A 19024-nucleotide genomic window follows, 5' to 3' on the forward strand; every position below is an offset into this window, starting at 1 on the left:
TGGCTACAGACACCCTATGTGTGAAAGCAGAAGGAAAAAGTGAGGTCAGCGCATGCAGTCATCGGAGGGTTATTTTTACCCTGGAAATAACACTTCACAGGAGTTTGCATTCCACGGCCGCTATTTGCGCTGTACCTGTTCTATCAATATCCTGAGGTTTGGCAGCGGCTTCTATGGTGGGTGGAAGCACTACTTTTGGTAATGTACATTTTTGCTTGACGTTGCCAGCTACATAGCAGATTCCTTCCAGCCTGAGGCCACAGCGCCACAATGTACTCAATGCTTGGGGAGAGCCTTATTGTCAATTGCATCCGACAGGACTATCAGAAGATAGACGTTTTACTCCTGGTGTTCTCATCTACAGTTACACAGAACAATTAGCTCACAATATATAGGCTTTATATACAGTGAACTAGTGGCGGTCTACCTGCCACATTACAGCGGTCTGGTATCAGTGACTTCCTCCTGCGTCAGGCGGTACAAGTCGCTCTAGGATACAGTAACGAGAAGATACATGGTAAAGACGTCTGGCAACGGCCGTCTCATCTGCATGATTACTTAGAGCCCTCAGGTAGGCATTTATCATAATGGGCATGTCACATGCCAGTCTACAATCAAAAGCCGTTTTTGTTTTTTTTTTAACTGACAGCTCAGTATATGTAACCTTTAATACTAAAGGTGCTTGCCCCTTTACAAAAGGCTGTCAGAATAAAGTAATATCAAATGAAAAGGACGCACCAAAGCCATTTGTATCATAGTTAAGGCACCCATTCACACTTTTTCCATCTGTCTGCCATTATGCTCAGTGCATGGTCTGTTCTCATCAGTTTTTTGCATCAGACTTGGCCATTCAAGTCTATGGGGTATCAATCAAAAACAGATGAGAATCGGAAGACATCCGTTTCCACTCATCTGTTGCAGAGTCAATGAAAAAAAAAGTTTAGACCGGTCACCTGCTTCAGGTGAGAAAAAAGCCAATGCAAATCTGAGATAAACGGGATGACACGAGGGAAAAAGGTTTTGAGTGGCTGTAAAAACGGAAATAGAAGTGTGAATGCAGCTGAAAAGTATAGATCTGTTCAGACGAGGGTCTTATCGGACCATGTGCCACAGACCACACACAGGATCCATTATTGCCAGCGTGTCAGTATACAGAGAAATAAGAAAATGGTGACAGGCACGTTTGTGTTTTCTGGGACAGTGCATGTAATGTAAAGGCAGCGGCTGGGCCCCTCCACAATGCGGACGAGCGACAGTCAGGTCCACAAAATGCAGACACAACGGGCTTGTGTTTTTAATTCGATTGTCTGAACTTGGCTTAAAAGGGCAACCCATTCCCATCTTACCCGAATGACTATAGACCGCACGCAGTCCTCAGGTCCCATCACACGGGATGAAATCACGGACAGCCTTTATTTGCACAAGTTAATCAATGACTTTATTTTGTTAATTCAGGTTAGCTTCAGCTGCTCAGCGTTTTAGACTTGTTTATGGTGTAAAATTGTGGATTTCACTCCAGCAAAACATGAATGAATATGCATCGGCTGGCATGGCCCACGCCCTGCCCTTTTATAGCTTCGCTTTAGGACTTCCACCATTGATACAATGTTGTTATCGTCCCCATCCCTTTTCCATATCCCCCTTCTTGTTTGCATAGTTTTTCTCTCAATTTTAATTGTTTTCCTTTGAAATTCCACGGCTAATGTTTTGTCTGATTTCTCTCGCTGACCCACCTCAGCGGCTGGCCACTGTGTTTTTTCACGGGAAGCTGAAAACAAAGACCGGTTGTGTTAAAGTTGGGGGGAGGCAGGAAACGTAACTCACAAGGGACCCTCCCAGTTCTGCCTGTCCCAGAGTCCGACTCCAGCATGTGGAATTAAATCTGACAGCCTGTCTGGGACACGCTCTAAGTAATGATTATCTATCCCTTTTTTCCAAGTGAAAGAACCACTCGTAGGAACTGTACACCAATCTTACAGCCAGTTAGGTTTGATTCTCCATTCTTTAAAACAAATCCTGGATCAGTTTATGTGAACAATCTAATAAATCTGCTACAAGATCTCATTTCAAGAACTTTTCTTCTAGAAAAAGGAGGGAATCCCCCTCCCCCAATACTACAGAACCAGAACGACCATTCACGATAAAGTCACAAAAGCCTATGTAATGTGGGACGTGAAGTCACGACACAGCCGGACATGGAGCAAACTTTCCTCAATAGGCCGGCTTCTCATAGCCAACATTCACGGTCCAGGTCTCCTAATCCCAAACCCAACAGCCTCATAGGCACGCACCGGCCAGATCCACACATCCGTGTGTCGTGGTCTCACAGTCAGACATTCAGGACCACGGCTCTCGGAGCTGAACTTGTCAGGCTCCTGTGCCTATGAAGCGGTTCAGGTCGGTCAGGAGACTTGTTGTCCGGACATTGTGGTCTGTACCCAGACTAGGCATGCACGACATGTGAAGATGGCCTTTAAAGTAATATTCAGCAATGCATGGTTACATTTATGAGGAATGTTTGACGCTAATCACATGTACTTTCATTCTCTTTACTGTAATAACCAAAAGCACAAAACTATGAAATTACAAAGGAAAGAGAACAAGCACTTGTATGTGTAAATACTGTCAAAATTTAAGGGAAACGCTTCAAAACAATTGCTTCTTCTTACAAAATTCTCCGATACCATTCCCCAAGAACAGGGGCAGATTAATAGTAGCCATAGCACTGGGCAGTTTAGAGGGCGTCCCCATCCCCCGATGTATCACGTGACCTCACAGGATTCCAGGTCACATTATTAACACAGATGCTCTGGTGCACATCTGAAGATGCAAAATGATGGACAGCGGAGCACAAGTGTTTTCCCCCTTAAGTAGAGCGTAATACATAACGTAGCGCTGTATATAATAGAGGATACGATGTGATAAGAAACGGAGGTAGATATGACAAGAAGGGATGCTGTGGAATATGGGCAATGTGGACATGGGGCCCGGCCGGACGCTCAGATTGCCCTCATTATAATCCACCTGTACCTGAGAGCAAGCTATCATGGTTTCTGTTCAGGGGCTGTAACCAGCAGTCAGTATATAAATGTCAGCAGCACAATCCTTTCTTCAGACTTAAATGTTTGCAACAATGTATCAGACTAGATTGCAGACTATTTGGCTCATAGAGATACAATGCTGACAATCCTTCAGCTGTGCTAGGCCTGTACAGGATTATAGCCTTGTTATATAAGGGTAAGGCCAGACAGACAGTTCAGACCACGGCCAAGTGCTGCTGCGGTTTATTACACTATTACATGATATTGTAGGAAACTGCTGTTTCACTGGAAAACCGTGTGGCCATAACAATTAGCCACATAGTTTTGCAGGTGAAACAGTTTCCCAAAAGCCAATATATCCCAAAATCAAACAATTGCTTCCTAGGCAGCACTGCCGCTGTTCTGCTCCGTCTGGCCTCATCCACTGACGGCAAGCAGATGTGGAAACCTGAACATGTACATTACAAGAGATTATGTACACGCTTCCATTACAAACTCCGGATACAATGCGATTGTGAATCACACACGGGGAGGATGTCCCATACATTTCAGATAGGGTACATCGAATATATATATATATATATATATATACACCGCTTTTGTTGCTGCTGGAATTTAAAATTCAAAGTAAAATGAGGATTGGAAATGTTCTCTTTATTTATTATAGAATTACATCGCCCAACATATGGAAACAGTTCAGCGAGCGCTGGTTGTAAAACACAGAGGCTCCATTCATCTCCCCCAAGTAAAATATATTCTAGAGTTCGCAGAACAGTGGCTCTGAAGGAACCACTCTCCTGCCAGCCGGACGCCGCTTGCCCAACACAGGGTCTTGGGTGGCCTCGTGACGCAACCAGAAATTGGCCTACAACTTACCAAATCATTAGCAGTGATATAATGCAGAAATACGAGAAATAATAATGGGTGAATATATAAGACTAAGACAATGAACCTTGTTTGCCGCACACACAGCCTATGATACTTGTGACAACATTTGTCTGAAATAATAATTATTTTTATTATTATAGCGACATTTATTCCATGGCGCTGTACATGTGAAAAGGGGTATCCATAATAAGGACAAGTACAATACTCATGAACAATACAAAGCACAGACTGGTACAGGAGGGAAGAGGACCCTGCCCACGAGGGCTCAGTGTAAGGAGTAGAGAGGACCCTGCTGACGAGGGCTGTGTATAGAGGATGGGTGAGGGTACAGGAGGGGAGAGGACCCTGCTGGCGAGGGCTGTGTATAGAGGATGGGGGAGGGTACAGGAGGAGAGAGGACCCTGCCCACGAGGGCTCAGTGTAAGGAGGGGAGAGGACCCTGCTGGCGAGGGCTGTGTATAGAGGATGGGTGAGGGTACAGGAGGGGAGAGGACCCTGCTGGCGAGGGCTGTGTATAGAGGATGGGGGAGGGTACAGGAGGAGAGAGGACCCTGCCCACGAGGGCTCAGTGTAAGGAGGAGAGAGGACCCTGCTGACGAGGGCTGTAGGATGGGGGAGGGTACAGGAGGAGAGAGGACCCTGCTGACGAGGGCTGTGTATAGAGGATGGGGGAGGGTACAGGAGGAGAGAGGACCCTGCTGACGAGGGCTGTGTATAGAGGATGGGGGAGGGTACAGGAGGAGAGAGGACCCTGCTGACGAGGGCTGTGTATAGAGGATGGGGGAGGGTACAGGAGGAGAGAGGACCCTGCTGACGAGGGCTGTGTATAGAGGATGGGGGAGGGTACAGGAGGAGAGAGGACCCTGCTGACGAGGGCTGTGTATAGAGGATGGGGGAGGGTACAGGAGGAGAGAGGACCCTGCTGACGAGGGCTGTGTATAGAGGATGGGGGAGGGTACAGGAGGAGAGAAGACCCTGCTGACGAGGGCTGTGTATAGAGGATGGGGGAGGGTACAGGAGGAGAGAGGACCCTGCTGACGAGGGCTGTGTATAGAGGATGGGGGAGGGTACAGGAGGAGCGAGGACCCTGCCCATGAGGGCTCAGTGTACAGAGGATGGGTGAGGGTACAGGAGGAGCGAGGACCCTGCCCACGAGGGCTCAGTGTACAGAGGATGGGTGAGGGTACAGGAGGAGCGAGGACCCTCCCCACGAGGGCTCAGTGTACAGAGGATGGGTGAGGGTACAGGAGGACCGAGGACCCTGCCCACGAGGGCTCAGTCTAAGGAGTAGAGAGGACCCTGCCCACGAGGGCTCAGTGTAAGGAGTAGAGAGGACCCTGCTGACGAGGGCTGTGTATAGAGGATGGGTGAGTGTACAGGAGGAGCGAAGACCCTGCTGACGAGGGCTGTGTATAGAGGATGGGTGAGGGTACAGGAGGAGCGAGGACCCTGCTGGCGAGGGCTGTGTATAGAGGATGGGTGAGGGTACAGGAGGAGCGAGGACCCTGCCCACGAGGGCTCAGTGTAAGGAGGAGAGAGGGCCCTGCTGACGAGGGCTGTGTATAGAGGATGGGTGAGAGTATAGGAGGAGAGAGGACTCTGCCCGCGAGGGCTCAGTGTACAGAGGATAGGTGAGGGTACAGGAGGAGAGAGGACCCTGCCCGCGAGGGCTCAGTGTACAGAGAATAGGTGAGGGTACAGGAGGAGAGAGGACCCTGCCCGCGAGGGCTCAGTGTACAGAGAATAGGTGAGGGTACAGGAGGAGAGAGGACCCTGCCCGCGAGGGCTCAGTGTAAGGAGGAGAGAGAACTCTGCCCGCGAGGCTCACAGTCTACTAGTCAAACATATAAAGGGCTGATCCGGTTTATGTATATAGAGTTTATTCAATACAACAAAGGGTGAACAAAATAATCCAAAGAGAGTATATTGAGCCTAATAAAACCAATTTTAATTAAAATAGCGCTACAGTATGCTGAGTAATAATCATTAAAGCTCAAAGGCCGCTGTATAGGCCGGGATGTATATATGAATTACATGAGGCAGTTCTTCAGTGCTAATTTGATAACAGTTCAAAGCTATATCAATAATACATGTATATAGGATACAATTTTCTTTAGTGCAAAACTGTAAATAATTGGTGTATTACATCTGATGCACTTACAATTGAAAACGCCACTTTGAGCGATGTCCCCCTGCCCCACATTTCGTTGCTTCTTCGTCAGGAGGAGAGATGAAGAATATATGCCCCGGCCTATGCAGCGGCCTTTGCGTATTAATGATGATTACTCAGTATACTGGGGCTCTATTTTGAACTTGATAAAATAAAAATGTTTTTTATTGGGCTCAATATACTCTTTTTGGATTATTTTGTCCACCTTTTGTTGTGTCATTATTTAGAGTTTTTTGTCTGAACATTTGATGAAGAATAAATCGCTCTAATATAGAGCTTATTCAATGTACAGTGACAACTTCTGACACTTTTTAATAGATTATGGTCCCAATTCAATAAATCTCGCTTTTTATATGGCAGTCTAAATGATAGGTACGTCTTATTTTTGCACGCCCAATTCCTTAAAGAAGTGCACACCATTTCCTGAATTCAGAGTGTATTAATCAATAATAGCCTCTGTGCTCTTCACCAGTCTCTGACTGGAGTAATATTTTGGGGTAAGGAATGCCACCACTTTTAATGAATTTGACGTGCGGTGTATGCCACAGACTGTCCTGACTGTTCCCCAGAACCTCACATTTTAATGGAGATGGCCAAAAATATTGCAAAAACATCAAAAGTTTGTGCAACTTTCTCTTGCGCAATAATATCTGTGATATTTGAAGATGGTTTAATGCCCGAATTCTGATGTAAATACCATGATGAATCTGGGTCTTTTGTGTTTTCCTTTATTATAATTCCTAAGACGTCTGCACTGGAAAAAGTCTAGCTTCCAAAACCCATTCGAGCATTATTCTTTCCAAAGTTGTAACCAGTTTACTAAAATTCTTTAGCTCCAGACGGATAGGTTTTACGTGTGTTGCTACACTGTATCCAGTTACCCATATAGAAGAAAGCATAAATGGCATTATATGTGCAGCAGACATGTTAAGCTCAGGCAATTAAATACTCAAATGTGAGAACTATTGGTTCAAAACCTGTATGAACGATAATACTTTGAAAACCAGCTTTCACCTATCCACAGGATAAGAGAGGTCTTGTTGACCGGTGGAGGTCTGACCACTTTTATCCCTGCTGGAATGGAGCAGCACTGCACATCCACAAGCTGCGCTCCAATGGTTCCTTGTGGGGCTCCTGAGCACTGTGCTCGCCTGAGCGCTGTGCTCGCCTGAGCGCTGTGATCGCCTGAGCGCTGTGCTCGCCTGAGCGCTGTGCTCGCCTGAGCGCTGTGCTCTCCTGAGCCGCAGTGAGAAGTCCCTTTTGGAGATGGAAAAACTCCCTATTTTGCAAATTGGTGCAGGTCCCAGCGGTCGGACACTCCCGATCCTATGGATATGTTCACATGTCCACCAGTTATCTTGGATTTTTAATATAGTTTGGGATGATAAAAATTAAAATGAAGTGCAATACAGAAACAATTCATTCCATTTACAACTGAAATGCGATAAGAAGTGTCCCATTTGACTGTAATCTGGTTTTTAGATGGATGAAATAAATGGGACCTGCACAAGTTTTTTGTCGAGTCAGAAAAACAGGTAGCAGCTGGTTCTGTGTTATTCTTTTTACAAAACCTTGAAGTGTAGGAAATGGATTACAACGCATTGTCATTTGCTATATCGTCAGTCGTCAGAGCTGGTTTTTATGCACTGCACATGCCCAGAACACTAGAGATGTTCAGAGACCCCCCTAATGAAAACAGATAGTTACAAAATGAAATAAAAAGTGGATACAAAAAGGAAACTACAGTCTGCCGCAGTTATCGCTCCGTTTGTAATGGATTCATAGAATTAGTTTTTTGTTAAATACTGGATCTGTAACAATTGAACATGTGAACAGAGCCAAAAGAAGAAGTGTATGTTGGAAAGATACCTCATATCCAGTTACTTAGAAAGGGATACAACAATCCTTCACTACGGTGTCGGCATTTGTAAAACATAGATCTAAAACATTTCATGCCAATTGCACCATGTACATCAAATTTACTGAACTCTTTTTTTCTCATGATTTACAGCTTGTTTACAAGTTGAATCCGTCCAGTAAGAGCAGTAAGAGCACATTCACTAACCCGTGCCTATTGTTTCATCCACAAAACACGATTCAGTTAAAAACTAATCCATTCCGTGTCATCTGTTTTAATGAAGACTCCGACTTGCATAAAAAAGTCTTAGGGTACGCTCACACGAGTAGGACTCTCAGAAAATCTCGCATTGCACTTTGACCAATGTTAGTCAATGAGACAGCTCAGATCTGTGAGTTTTTTTCTCAGCCTTATTCGGACTGAGGAAAATAATTGCAGCATGCTGCAAATGTCTGCGAGTCTCGGATCATTCGCACCCATACAAGTCTATAGGTGCGAGTGAACCATCGGACTGCACTTGGATGACATCCGAGTGCAGTGTGGTATACGCACAGGCTGACAATGGAGGAGATTGAGAGATTACTCCCTTGCTCTCCTCCGCAGCTGTGATCAGATTGGGAGCCAAGGGTCATTAGCATATCACATCTGAGGCTCTCGCATCACAAGCCATACGCTAGTGTGACTCCGGCCTAATATGCAAAAACGGGTCAAGATACAACATGCAACAACAGAACGAACACAGATGAAAAAACCAAGACAAACATGTAGTTGTGGATAGCTCCATTGTCGTGTTCTGTCCGTGTGCTGTCAGGAATGGATGTTAGGGAACAGATACTCATATGTAGTGATGGGCGAATAGTAACTCTTCGTGTTCTGATAATTCGTAACGAATCCCAGAGTGATATTCCAGTATTTGTCAGAAGTTATGAACCTAATGTAAGTCAGTGGGGACCAAAGCATTTTTCGGCAAAATCTTCAAGATAAGTTCTCGGGTTCCCCACTAATTTGCATTAGGTTTGATATCTGTGGTGACAAATACAGGAATAAAGGTTGCTTTACACACAGCGACATCGCTAGCGATCGCACCTGCCCCTGTCGTTCGTGCGTCACGGGCAAATCGCTGCCCATGGCGAACAATATCGCCGGTACGCGTCAGACGAACTTACCTTCCTAACGACGTCGCTGTGGCCGGTGAACAACCTCTTTTTTTAAGGGGGAGGTTCATGCGTCGTCACAGCGACGTCACACAGTAGGCCACCAATAGAAGCAGAGGGGCGGAGAGCAGCCGCATGAACGTCACTCCCACCTCGTTGCCGGAGGACGCAGGTACGCTGTTGTTCGCCGTTCCCAGGGTATCACACGTAGCAATGTGTGCTACCTCATGAACGATGAACAACCTGCGTCCCAAACGAGCAACGGTACTTTGAAAATGAACGACGTGTCAACAATCAATGATTTGGTGAGTATTTGGGATCGTTAGCCGTCGCTCGTAAGTGTCACACGCAACAACGTCGCTAACGAGGCCGGATGTGCGTCACGAATTCCGTGATCCCAGCGACATCTCGTTAGCGATGTCGTTGCATGTAACGGGGCCTTAATACTTTGGGATTTGTTATGAATAATCTGAACACGAATAGTTACTGTTTGGTCATGACTACTCAAGTGGATATGCAGTTTGTCACATGATGACTGTTTCTAGAGTCTGAAAAAACGCAAAAAAAAGTGCTAAAGAGAAACAACATGCATTGCAATGTCACGAGGACTTGCTGTGCGTATGTTGAGTTGTTTAGAGTTTGTTCAGCTGTTTGGTGGCTGCTCAATGATTATATATATATATATATATATAGTGTGTGTGTGTGTGTGTGTATACATACATACATATACATACATTAATTATATATATATATATATATATATATATGTATATGTATGTATATGTATGTATATACACACACACACATACATACATACATACACACACATTATATATATATATATATACACACACACACACACACACACATATATATATATACATGCACACATACATACATAATAAAAAGAAAGGTGCTGAAAAAACAACTAACAAAACACCGAAGAAAATGCCTCAAGAACTCATTGTTACACCAGCGTGTAAAAGACGTGGTGTGCACATACCATGACAGCACATCCATTTATTGGACGCATGCTCCTGGACGTCTGGATACTACATGCAATCAGTGTCAGATAAAAGTCTGCAGTTGGTGGTGGCTGTGGCTTTACAGAATAAGCGATCTCTCTGCCACAAGCCCATTGCTCAGGTCTGCATTATACAATACACTGGTGAAAATGACATATGTACACTGTACATTGTACAGTAATATTCTGGTAGTCATCTATCTCATACAGACTGAAGAGACGTTTTCCCTTTAAATCTATAAATGTGTTATATCCACAAGCAGGCATCATTGTCACTTTTCAACACCTCCAGAGATTATAGTGCCACAAAGAAAAGTATTTTACTGAGCCCCAACCATCCCCCATCCCAAAAAATAATACGTTCCAAATAATACAATCAGATAAGTGGGGAGTTTAGGTTCAGGACCTCCAAAAAGAAAGAATTTAACATGTAGTACCATCTGTTGGTCACAAACAGAATGGACTCAACCCTCGCCTGTGCAAAGGGGCCTCAGAAACAAGGCCTCTGCTCCGGTGCAGACCGCTGTATTTCAATCCTATCTCATGGAAACATAATCTTACACACTTCCAGGAATTAGAAACAGATGACAAGGCATCTGAAATTTCTGTTCATGGAAAATGTAACGCTTCCGGGGAGAGGTAAAATCCCACATCTCTCCTGTGCGCGGCACGTTTCTCCATGCAGACACTAGAAGCTGCCTTTTCCACTGAATCTGGCCGCCTTCCCTGGCTGTGTCAGGCTAAAACCTTATTTTCTTAAAACACTCGCTATTTACGTGGGTGGTGTCTGAGTCCTTGGCATCGCATCTCCAGTATACTCTGGCAACTTTCCGTCCACATTAACTAACTCATTTCTGGATAAAAGAGTCTATTGTGGAAATCAGACATACTTTAAAGACATTAGTCTATGTCGTCAGTCCCTAGCCATGGAGAACACTTACTACCGTACAGTCTGGTCACCAGAAAGATGCAGCTCACTGTCACTGCTCCACGGCGGAAAAAAGTGATGCACAACATCCAGCCTATATTACTGGGAGAGACACACTGATGTCACATCCAGCCTATATTACTGGGAGAAACGCACAGAGCTCACATCTAGCCTACATTACTGGGAGAAACACACAGAACTCACATCTAGCCTATATCCCAGAGAGACACACTGATGTCACATCCAGCCTATATTACTGGGAGAAACACACAGAGCTCACATCCAGCCTATATTACTGGGAGAAACACACAGAGCTCACATCCAGCCTATATTACTGGGAGAGACACACAGAACTCACATCCAGCCTATATTACTGGGAGAAACGCACAGAGCTCACATCCAGCCTATATTACTGGGAGAAATACACAGACCTCACATCCAGCCTATATTACTGGGAGAAACACACAGAACTCACATCCAGCCTATATTACTGGGAGAAACGCACAGAGCTCACATCCAGCCTATGTTACTGGGAGAGACACACAGACCTCACATCCGGCCTATATTACTGGGAGACACACACTGATGTCACATCCAGCCTATGTTACTGGGAGAGACACACTGATGTCACATCCATCCTATATTACTGGGAGAAACACACAGAACTCACATCCAGCCAATATCCCAGAAAGACACACTGATGTCACATCCAGCCTATATTACTGGGAGAAACGCACAGAGCTCACATCTAGCCTACATTACTGGGAGAAACACACAGAACTCACATCTAGCCTATATCCCAGAGAGACACACTGATGTCACATCCAGCCTATATTACTGGGAGAAACACACAGAGCTCACATCCAGCCTATATTACTGGGAGAAACACACAGAGCTCACATCCAGCCTATATTACTGGGAGAGACACACAGAACTCACATCCAGCCTATATTACTGGGAGAAACGCACAGAGCTCACATCCAGCCTATATTACTGGGAGAAATACACAGACCTCACATCCAGCCTATATTACTGGGAGAAACACACAGAACTCACATCCAGCCTATATTACTGGGAGAAACGCACAGAGCTCACATCCAGCCTATGTTACTGGGAGAGACACACAGACCTCACATCCGGCCTATATTACTGGGAGACACACACTGATGTCACATCCAGCCTATGTTACTGGGAGAGACACACAGACCTCACATCCAGCCTATATTACTGGGAGACACACACTGATGTCACATCCAGCCTATGTTACTGGGAGAGACACACTGATGTCACATCCATCCTATATTACTGGGAGAAACACACAGAACTCACATCCAGCCTATATTACTGGGAGAAACACACAGAACTCCTCACATCCAGCCTATATTACTGGGAGAAACACACAGAACTCACATCCAGCCTATATTACTGGGAGAAACACACAGAACTCACATCCAGCCTATATTACTGGGAGAGACACACTGATGTCACATCCATCCTATATTACTGGGAGAAACACACAGAACTCACATCCAGCCTATATTACTGGGAGAAACACACAGAACTCACATCCAGCCTATATTACTGGGAGAAACACACAGAACTCACATCCAGCCTATATTACTGGGAGAAACACACAGAACTCACATCCAGCCTATATTACTGGGAGAAACACACAGAACTCACATCCAGCCTATATTACTGGGAGAGACACACTGATGTCACATCCATCCTATATTACTGGGAGAAACACACAGAACTCACATCCAGCCTATATTACTGGGAGAAACACACAGAACTCACATCCAGCCTATATTACTGGGAGAAACACACAGAACTCACATCCAGCCTATATTACTGGGAGAAACACACAGAACTCACATCCAGCCTATATCCCAGAGAGACACACTGATGTCACATCCAGCCTATTTTACTGGGAGAAACACACAGAACTCACATCTAGCCTATATCCCAGAGAGACACACTGATGTCACATCCAGCCTATATTACTGGGAGAGACACACTGATGTCACATCCAGCCTATATTACTGGGAGAGACACACTGATGTCACATCCAGCCTATATTACTGGGAGGGACATATTGATGTCACATCCAGCCTATATTACTGGGAGAAACGCACAGAACTCACATCCAGCATGTATCGGGAGTCTCAAAATAGATATAGTAAAAGAGATTGCATTTTGTAACATACTGCTTCATTGTTAAGAACTATTTTTTACACCTCAAAGATGGCCAGCGTCTGGTCAGTCAGGGGTTAAGGACATGAAGTTGAAGTTTGCCCACTTTTGTGTGTTAAGCAGATACATTTTAATCTATTCATGTTCTGAATTGTGAATTGCTGAGGAATATGTTGGTGCTATAGAAATAAACATTATTATTGATATTCTAAAGCTTTGTGGTTGGATCTTGGTACTGAAAGTTTGTAGAATCTATAAAATGCATTTAAGCTGATTGTAAATGTATAAAATATACTATCCATAAGCACTGCCTAATCCTGCAAAGTTGTCTAATCAGCATTTATCACTTCCAACAGATCCTTCCTACGATACCATCCGGAGATCTGGCTGGGGAAATAACGTCAATTCTTCTGTCACGAAAAGTAAGTGGACCTTAAAAGGGTGTTCCCGGACTTGTATACTGATGACCTGTCCTCAGCATTCCCACAGCACGTGAATAAGAGCTGATCTGCAGTACTTGACACTAACATTGAGCAGCGGTGTTCACTACGTAAATTGCCAAAGCACGGCCGTTTCCAGAGCAGATCTCAGCTGATTGTTCAGGACACTGAGCTGTTTTAAAGGGGGTTTTCCAGAAGTTTGTCACTGATGATCTATCTCGTCAACTTGAAGCACCCACATCTATCATCAGATCATTGCAAGACCCTCTACATTGTTTACAAAGCACAGAGTCATCCATGCACAAATGGGCCATCGATACCAAAGTCCCAGAAAACCCAGTTAAACATAGACCTTCCTTGTCACTTTCCCACATTTTAATACTCTAATTTATGTGTTATTTCACAGGTCCCCCTGTTGGAGGCTCCCAAAATGTGAACAAGACTGCAGAGCAGCAACGCCCACAACCAGGTAATAATACAGAAAGAGAGATAGTCAAAAATAAAAGAGTAGCATACACATTCTTACCATGTATTCTGGACTTATCGCTACCTGTCATTGCTCCTGTCCAGACCTACATTATCCCTACCCTACATAGCTTTACTGAACTCGCTGGGGCACGGCTTGTGATGTTCCTATGGAAAACAATAAGGCTTATAAGACCAGGGCACCTTGACTTGAGACTATAGCATCTACACCTTCTGGACTGAATGGATCTGATTTGCATAGCTGCTAGCCCCTTAATGATGAGCTCCCTGTAATCCAGGACTTCTATCTGGACTATCTATCCAGCACTGAGAGGACTAGCACAGCCGCAGCTCAGAAAACAGGGCTTTCTGTAATCAGGGTCTCTGTCCCTATGTTACGGTCTAGTCAGATTGGAAAGCATAAACCTGATGACAGATTCTCGTTACAATGTTTATGTCCACAACCAGACATCACTTAGCGTATAGAAATCATCTGACGATTCCTATGCTGGTCACTTATTAGTGAGTCCATCTGACATGTTTTTAGGAGAAGGGTTGCTGGTGTGGATTAATATACCTGTTCTTTCTTCCAGATCCCTATCAAATCCTGGGTCCCACAAGCAGCAGGTTGGCTAATCCAGGTGAGATTACATTAGTGCACTCCCCAGTCAGTATTTACTACATCAGAAACATTCTCAGATGTAACACCCACAATAAATAAAAATAGGTAAACCTTAACTAAACCATGACCACAAATTGACTAATGAGGGTAAGTGTACGTGCACACGATCAGGACTCAGCGGGCCGTGAGACTCCTCCGCAGGAGACTGCAGCTGCTCGTACCCATGATCAGGGTTCGGGGAGCTGCGGTCTCTCACTTGTGTTCTCCCTATGAAGGACACATGCGACTCCGCAGCGAACAATTGACATGCTGAGGCTTGGAAAGCTGCCCTGCAGGTCAGTGTTTGCAGCTGGAAAAACAAGCGCAGTGGGCACGGGGTTTCTAGAAATGCCATCCACGGTGCTTGTACTGCACATCGCAGTGCATTGATGCAGCTGAAGCATGCTGCGTCCACAACGCTGTAAACGCTGATCGTGTGCACGAGCCCTAATTCCCTTGTTGCTTCTGATATAGCGAGGGTCCACGTCATATCACAGATCTAGGCTGGAATCAAGTGTTGGATTGTGATCATTTCTAGAGCTGCAGAACATACAGTACAAGGGACTCCTATTACAAGTATAATAATCTGAGCCTCTTGAATACAACTGTATGGTTCAGGCAGAACATTCCCCTGCTGCCAAAATCACACCCCAAATCACCGTACACAGGGCGACAGCTTTTGCTCTAACCATTCATGATCCGTAATTTCAGTTTTTCACCTGCATCTCTGTGATACATTTCCATTACACGCACGTCATCAAGTCTCCAGCTGGATTCTGCAAAACCTTACACTGCCCCCTAGTGAGCACATTTGTCCCAGCAGCATTACTAAGGTTGCAATAGGTAATTTATAGAAATTTTCTTAGAAAAAATGTGTACACAGAACCATGAAAAGCACCAAGTATCAGAAACCGTATAAATGCAGCGTCCACAAATAAGATTTGTCCCAAAGGCGCCTATAGAAAAGGTTTACAACGTGGACATGAAATAATGTATTATTAAAACAGTGATACAGACAAATCCACAAAACTTTTACCTCTTCTTTTTTTATAAAAAAAACCAACGCATTTGTTATTGAATATTTTACCTTAAACATTTATCACAATAATTATAAGCTTCAACACAACCCCCCCACGTAGAGCCCGGAAAACAGTGCCACAATACATGTCATTAGTAAACCTGAGTCCATCTTTTTTGCGTTTATATCGACCTCAAAAGAAATGGCATTGACTTACTCAAAGTCCAAACCTGTGAAACGTTTGATCACAACCCAGCAAATGTACACATAAACCTCAGATCTTATATAGAGGAAATATAAGAATTATTTTAACACATGGAATCAAACAAATTCCAACAACAGACTTCTTGGTTGTAAACCTGGGGCGTTTAGCCAGAGACCCCCCAAATTTGTTGAATTTTGTAACTGCATTTTTTTTATATATATATATATATATATATATATATTCCTTTCTCTAGGCGTATGGATGCACTGACTATTAACACATAGGCCAGAAACTATAGTAAAAAATCATCAACAGACCTAGTAATTCTCCACAACAGTATCATGGACCTGCCTGTTGTGTTCCTTGGTCTTCATGATGTGCTTTTACACAGAACCCTGAGCCTATCACAGAGCAGGGGCATTATACGGAGACTTGATTACACACAGGGGCTTATATTTATCATCATCAGTCATTTAGGACAACATTGCATCATTCACAGATCCTCAATCAACTTCTGGAGTGAGTTTGCTGCACTGAAAGTAACGGGGATGAATAATATTGCACGCCACTTGTCAGTTATTTATTTTTTTAAAAAGTTGAAAATAAGCAATAAATTTCCTTCCTCTTCACAATTGTGTCACTTGTTGTTGATTCTTCACCAGAACATTCACATTTTATCTTTATGTTTGAGCCTGAAATGTGGGAAAAGGTTGAAAAATTCAAGGGGCCGAATACTTTCGCAAGGCACTGTAAATAATATCAGTGTGGAGCTAGTCTAAAACCTTGCACTTATGATCAGCTCTCACCAGGTCCCGCAGCCAGAAGCACACAGTGTAGAGGCCGTGACATCACAGCTCTGAACACAGTGTAGGGGCCGTGACATCACAGCTCTGAACACAGTGTAGAGGCCGTGACATCACAGCTCTGAACACAGTGTAGGGGCCGTGACATCACAGCTCTGAACACAGTGTAGGGGCCGTGACATCACAGCTCTGAACACAGTGTAGAGGCCGTGACATCACAGCTCTGAACACAGTGTAGAGGCCGTGACATCACAGCTCTGAACACAGTGTAGAGGCCGTGACATCACAGCTCTGAACACAGTGTAGGGGCCGTGACATCACAGCTCTGAACACAGTGTAGAGGCCGTGACATCACAGCTCTGAACACAGTGTAGGGGCCGTGACATCACAGCTCTGAACACAGTGTAGAGGCCGTGACATCACAGCTCTGAACACAGTGTAGGGGCCGTGACATCACAGCTCTGAACACAGTGTAGAGGCCATGACATCACAGCTCTGAACACAGTGTAGGGGCCGTGACATCACAGCTCTGAACACAGTGTAGGGGCCGTGACATCACAGCTCTGAACACAGTGTAGGGGCCGTGACATCACAGCTCTGAACACAGTGTAGGGGCCGTGACATCACAGCTCTGAACACAGTGTAGAGGCCGTGACATCACAGCTCTGAACACAGTGTAGAGGCCGTGACATCACAGCTCTGAACACAGTGTAGAGGCCGTGACATCACAGCTCTGAACACAGTGTAGGGGCCGTGACATCACAGCTCTGAACACAGTGTAGAGGCCGTGACATCACAGCTCTGAACACAGTGTAGAGGCCGTGACATCACAGCTCTGAACACAGTGTAGGGGCCGTGACATCACAGCTCTGAACACAGTGTAGGGGCCGTGACATCACAGCTCTGAACACAGTGTAGAGGCCGTGACATCACAGCTCTGAACACAGTGTAGAGGCCGTGACATCACAGCTCTGAACACAGTGTAGAGGCCGTGACATCACAGCTCTGAACACAGTGTAGAGGCCGTGACATCACAGCTCTGAACACAGTGTAGAGGCCGTGACATCACAGCTCTGAACACAGTGTAGAGGCCGTGACATCACAGCTCTGAACACAGTGTAGGGGCCGTGACATCACAGCTCTGAACACAGTGTAGAGGCCGTGACATCACAGCTCTGAACACAGTGTAGAGGCCGTGACATCACAGCTCTGAACACAGTGTAGAGGCCGTGACATCACAGCTCTGAACACAGTGTAGGGGCCGTGACATCACAGCTCTGAACACAGTGCAGAGGCCGTGACATCACAGCTCTGAACACAGTGTAGAGGCCGTGACATCACAGCTCTGAACACAGTGTAGAGGCCGTGACATCACAGCTCTGAACACAGTGTAGGGGCCGTGACATCACAGCTCTGAACACAGTGTAGAGGCCGTGACATCACAGCTCTGAACACAGTGTAGAGGCCGTGACATCACAGCTCTGAACACAGTGTAGAGGCCGTGACATCACAGCTCTGAACACAGTGTAGAGGCCGTGACATCACAGCTCTGAACACAGTGTAGAGGCCGTGACATCACAGCTCTGAACACAGTGTAGGGGCCGTGACATCACAGCTCTGAACACAGTGTAGAGGCCGTGACATCACAGCTCTGAACACAGTGTAGAGGCCGTGACATCACAGCTCTGAACACAGTGTAGAGGCCGTGACATCACAGCTCTGAACACAGTGTAGGGGCCGTGACATCACAGCTCTGAACACAGTGTAGAGGCCGTGACATCACAGCTCTGAACACAGTGTAGAGGCCGTGACATCACAGCTCTGAACACAGTGTAGAGACCGTGACATCACAGCTCTGAACACAGTGTAGGGGCCGTGACATCACAGCTCTGAACACAGTGTAGGGGCCGTGACATCACAGCTCTGAACACAGTGTAGGGGCCGTGACATCACAGCTCTGAACACAGTGTAGGGGCCGTGACATCACAGCTCTGAACACAGTGTAGGGGCCGTGACATCACAGCTCTGAACACAGTGTAGGGGCCGTGACATCACAGCTCTGAACACAGTGTAGGGGCCGTGACATCACAGCTCTGAACACAGTGTAGAGACCGTGACATCACAGCTCTGAACACAGTGTAGAGGCCGTGACATCACAGCTCTGAACACAGTG

General features: G+C 45.4%; 1 protein-coding gene across 1 annotated transcript in view; it reads left to right on the forward strand.

The window, feature by feature from the left end:
• The window catches only part of FLI1 (Fli-1 proto-oncogene, ETS transcription factor), a 146124-nt gene that overhangs the window by 122390 nt on the left and 4710 nt on the right, over nucleotides 1-19024 (forward strand). Inside the window, exons 6-8 of the mRNA XM_075327158.1 lie at nucleotides 13616-13681; nucleotides 14106-14168; nucleotides 14758-14805. Coding sequence (XP_075183273.1) covers nucleotides 13616-13681; nucleotides 14106-14168; nucleotides 14758-14805 — 177 coding nt within the window. The remainder of the gene's footprint in view (nucleotides 1-13615; nucleotides 13682-14105; nucleotides 14169-14757; nucleotides 14806-19024) is intronic.

Source organism: Anomaloglossus baeobatrachus, chromosome 11, assembly GCF_048569485.1.
Source record: "Anomaloglossus baeobatrachus isolate aAnoBae1 chromosome 11, aAnoBae1.hap1, whole genome shotgun sequence".
Classification (NCBI taxonomy): Eukaryota; Metazoa; Chordata; class Amphibia; order Anura; family Aromobatidae; genus Anomaloglossus; species Anomaloglossus baeobatrachus.